Raw genomic sequence first — 3,709 nt, forward strand, 5'->3', positions numbered from 1 at the left:
TAGCCCAATGTACTCGACCAGACATTGCATTCTCAGTGAACTTGTTAGCTAGATTTAGCTCAGCGCCAACGCAGCGTCACTGGAATTGTATCAAGAACATTTTTCGATACCTAAAAGGAACCATTGACTTGGGACTGTTCTTTCCCTACAGAGAGACAAGAGGGACCGCAGATGGAACTATAATCCCTAAAGGAAATGTTGATGGCGAAAGCGCAACTCACTACATCGAAACGCCAAATGACATTTTGGTTGGTTTTGCTGATGCTGGGTACCTCTCTGAGCCACATAAAGGTCATTCCAAAACTGGTGATGTATTTACCATTAGGAACACGACGATATCTTGGAGATCAACCAGGAAAACCCTTGTGGCTACCTCCTCGAACCACTCAGAGATCATTGCTCTACATGAGGTGGTTCGTGAGTGTATATGGTTAAGAGTTATCATTACACATATTCGAGGGACTAGTGGTTTGAGTTCTACCATTGAAAAACCGACTTGCATTTATGAAGATAATGCAGCTTGCATCGAACATATGAAGCTAGGATATATCAAGGGTGATAATACAAAACACATATCGCCAAAGTTTTTCTACAATCAGCAACAATAGGCCCTCATCAAGATTCAAGTGAATCAAGTAAGGTCTGAGGAGAATGTGGCAGATTTGTTCACCAAATCATTGCCTAAGGCCACATTTGAGAAACATGTGAAAAACATAGGAATGAGAAGACTTTACAAACTCTCTTGATTAATGTTAGGATCAGGGGGGAGTGTAGACATCAGGGGGAGTCTAACACACACATGTGATCCTCAAATGTAGAAGGTGCGTTGTGCTCTTTTCCTTCGACCAAGGTGTATTTTTTGTCCCACAAGGTTTTTATTGTTACTTGGCAAGGTTTTTAGTGAGGCAACAACTCATGCACCATTTTGTCTTTGACTTGGCACAAGGGGGAGTGTTAAAGGAAAAGCACATTATGTGCATTGGTCAAAGAAACAGACGAAAAGGGAATCAAGGAATTGCAGTCACATCACAGTCAGTATTTACTATCATTATTGTAATTGATGTTAATCGATATTTTCATTGTAATTTCATCCATATATAAAGGGGCTATGAAATGAAATGAGCAGACCAATTTCAATCTCAATTTTACTTTTACAAATATATTGAATTACCATCACTTTCTAATAGTACAAGCCAAATGTGATCACTGATTAATTTTTTATAAACCGGCCGGTCCATGAATAAAGAAATTTTTATCCGTTAAAACTAAATAAATGTCATTTTACAATTTGAGTGGTAAACTTTATTGTTCTTGAAATAATGTGATCCTCTATTAATTAGCTTCTTATATATGCAAAAATATGCCATGCTTTAGATGATTGAAAGTTCATTTTGAGTTTGAAATTTAATATTATTTACATAGACATATAAGTTAGATGGAAGTGTACTTATCTTTATAAGTTCACCCGTTGGGTCACCGAATCAGTTATTATTCACTACTTTTTAGTGTTTATTTCCACCCTTTGGGTCACCGGATCAGCTTGCAGGTCACGAAATTGATCCAGAAATTAACCCAGGTCAGTTTGGAAAATGTGCATAAAAAACGGTAAATAATAAGTGACCCGGTGACCGAACGGATAGACTTGCTCTTAGAAGTTCAACACCAATAGTGATCGGAATCCTTTGTTCCGAGATCAAAACAATAACCAGAACAAAAACCAAGTGCTGTAGCCTTTACCTTTGCAGTTGTTTATTTATAATCTGCGCAATTTCATTTTAACTGACAGTGAAAAAGACATTTTTACAGTTGAAAATCTGCCGGTAAAACAAATATTTGAACCTCCCTCTTATCTATACTTTACAGTTTACATTAAGATTCCTGTTGAATTTCAGAAGCAACAGTTCTGGCCCAGGACTTCAGATGCTTCTTCATGTCAGCAGCAGAGGACACTCTGGTTGGCAACCTTAGATTCAGCAGCGGCGAATCAGGCCTCTTTATAAGCCACGCCTCCGATAAATATGGCCTCTCAACTTCAACATCCTCATCAACACCACCATCATCACCCTTAGTTGCAACTACCTCAACATCGTCATCATTATCACTAGAGTTCTGTATCCTTTTGTTGTTACTATGAACTCCAACTCCAAGTCTCTGCAATCCAGGTACTAAGCTCATCATTCGTGGGTTTAAGTTCTCTTTCTCGAAAGTGAAGCCCAGGTCCATTAACCCCTTTAGTTCTTCAAGTTCTAGCTCCCCCAAGCTTCTCATGCTCATGGATTTCTCGAGCTTCCTTGTTAATATGCCAGAGCTTCTGTTTTTTCGAGGACTTCTCTGATCCTTTGATATTGGGGATGATGACTGAGAGCGAATCAACATCAATCTGTTCGCCACAATATCTAATCTTGTTGGTCTTTTCCTCTCATAATCCTAGTCATTGTTTACAGAAACATTAATTAGCTATGCACACCAAGGTGAAAATTCCTCACAGAGAGTAAATTGAAACTATGCTAAGAGTACCAACTGGTAAATAACATTTACCTGTGGAGTACTAATTTCTGCTGAATCTGGTGTACCCGGTGATGGGTTTTCCGGTTCTAACATGGTTGAGAAATTTGAGGAGACTTCTTCATCTGCAACTGCTAAGGAGACCAAGCCGGATGATGGGTACGTGAAAGAACTATTTGCGATGGAGTCTTGAGGTGTTTCAGTGGATTCGGGGCCAAGTAATGAAATGGGTTCTGGGAAAAGAATGGTTTGGTGAAACCAGAGACTATCTATGGCTCCTAGCAGACACAAGTAATTATTAGACATATTGAACAGAGAAAGTGAAGGGGAGGACAGGAGTTTGCAGAAGAAATCAAAGTTGTTTGTATATAGTGGGGATTCGTGGCTGTAATGAAAGAGCAAAATCAAGAACAGTAAGAGCCAATGAGGGTGCGAAAGTGGTCGAACCTGGAACACTTAACGAGGGATGTGGTCAGGAGTCATGGACTGTTAACTCCACATATTTAACAAGCAAGAAGACAACGTACTTTAGTACCAATAATCTATTGAAATCAGTATAAAATAAAAATTTCATGGCCATGTCTATTGTCAAACCACATGGAGCCCACAAATGGTGGGATCCGAGGACTGGAAAGCATATCCTTGTGACTAGATGTGCTGCTACCCGGAAGCTCGATTCAATTATTGCTTCCGATTCTTGTCGTATTCGTTTTAGTTCACCCTTCTATCGTTTCAGGAAAGGTGCAGGTGTAGTTGGTCGAGGTTGGCAAGTTTGAGATACAATTATTGCAAGAAGGATCGTCAGCTCCTAATTACTATCCATAAACAATATGACTTTACTGTATAATTTGAACAATGATTACAATCACAAGTTTTACAATCATGTATTATAATTTGGTAATTGGGTTTCCAGTTTTATAATTTTGGTCTATGTGTTTTACAATTTTTGTGATTTTAATCATGCTCCTAATTTGATGTCATAATGAAATCACTGTTATTGGAATATGTAAACATGTTCATTTTAATTCTACCGTGAAGAAAATGACAAAATTACAAAGATTGTAAAAACGAATATTATAATTGTGTTTAAGGAAAACTAAAATTATGAGAGAATTGAGTCGTGCTTTCATTGATAATAGGGGGCCTCTTTATATAGAAGATTATAAGACATAGAATCAGAGTTGTACAAGTAAAGATAATCGTA

At 38.1% G+C, this 3,709-nt stretch overlaps 1 protein-coding gene across 1 annotated transcript; it reads right to left on the minus strand.

Annotated features, from left to right (window-relative positions):
* Positions 1-1,713: 1,713 nt before the first annotated feature.
* LOC112193087 lies at positions 1,714-3,025 on the minus strand. The gene is made up of 2 exons (XM_024333116.2): positions 2,539-3,025; positions 1,714-2,427 (listed from the first exon to the last, which is right to left on the minus strand). Exons 1-2 carry the CDS (start codon positions 2,809-2,811, stop codon positions 1,870-1,872), a joined length of 831 nt encoding a protein of 276 aa, XP_024188884.1. The 5' UTR covers positions 2,812-3,025; the 3' UTR covers positions 1,714-1,869.
* Positions 3,026-3,709: the final 684 nt, after the last annotated feature.

The sequence above is a fragment of the Rosa chinensis genome, chromosome 3 (assembly GCF_002994745.2).
Source record: "Rosa chinensis cultivar Old Blush chromosome 3, RchiOBHm-V2, whole genome shotgun sequence".
Taxonomy (NCBI): domain Eukaryota; kingdom Viridiplantae; phylum Streptophyta; class Magnoliopsida; order Rosales; family Rosaceae; genus Rosa; species Rosa chinensis.

Bases quoted from the DNA above. Each gene is read 5' to 3' on its own strand.
- LOC112193087 (XM_024333116.2), bottom strand. From the start codon at position 2,811: ATGTCTAATAATTACTTGTGTCTGCTAGGAGCCATAGATAGTCTCTGG. The intron at 2,428-2,538 runs GTAAATGTTATT...AACAATGACTAG, and splicing joins CAGAAATTAGTACTCCACAG to GATTATGAGAGGAAAAGACC.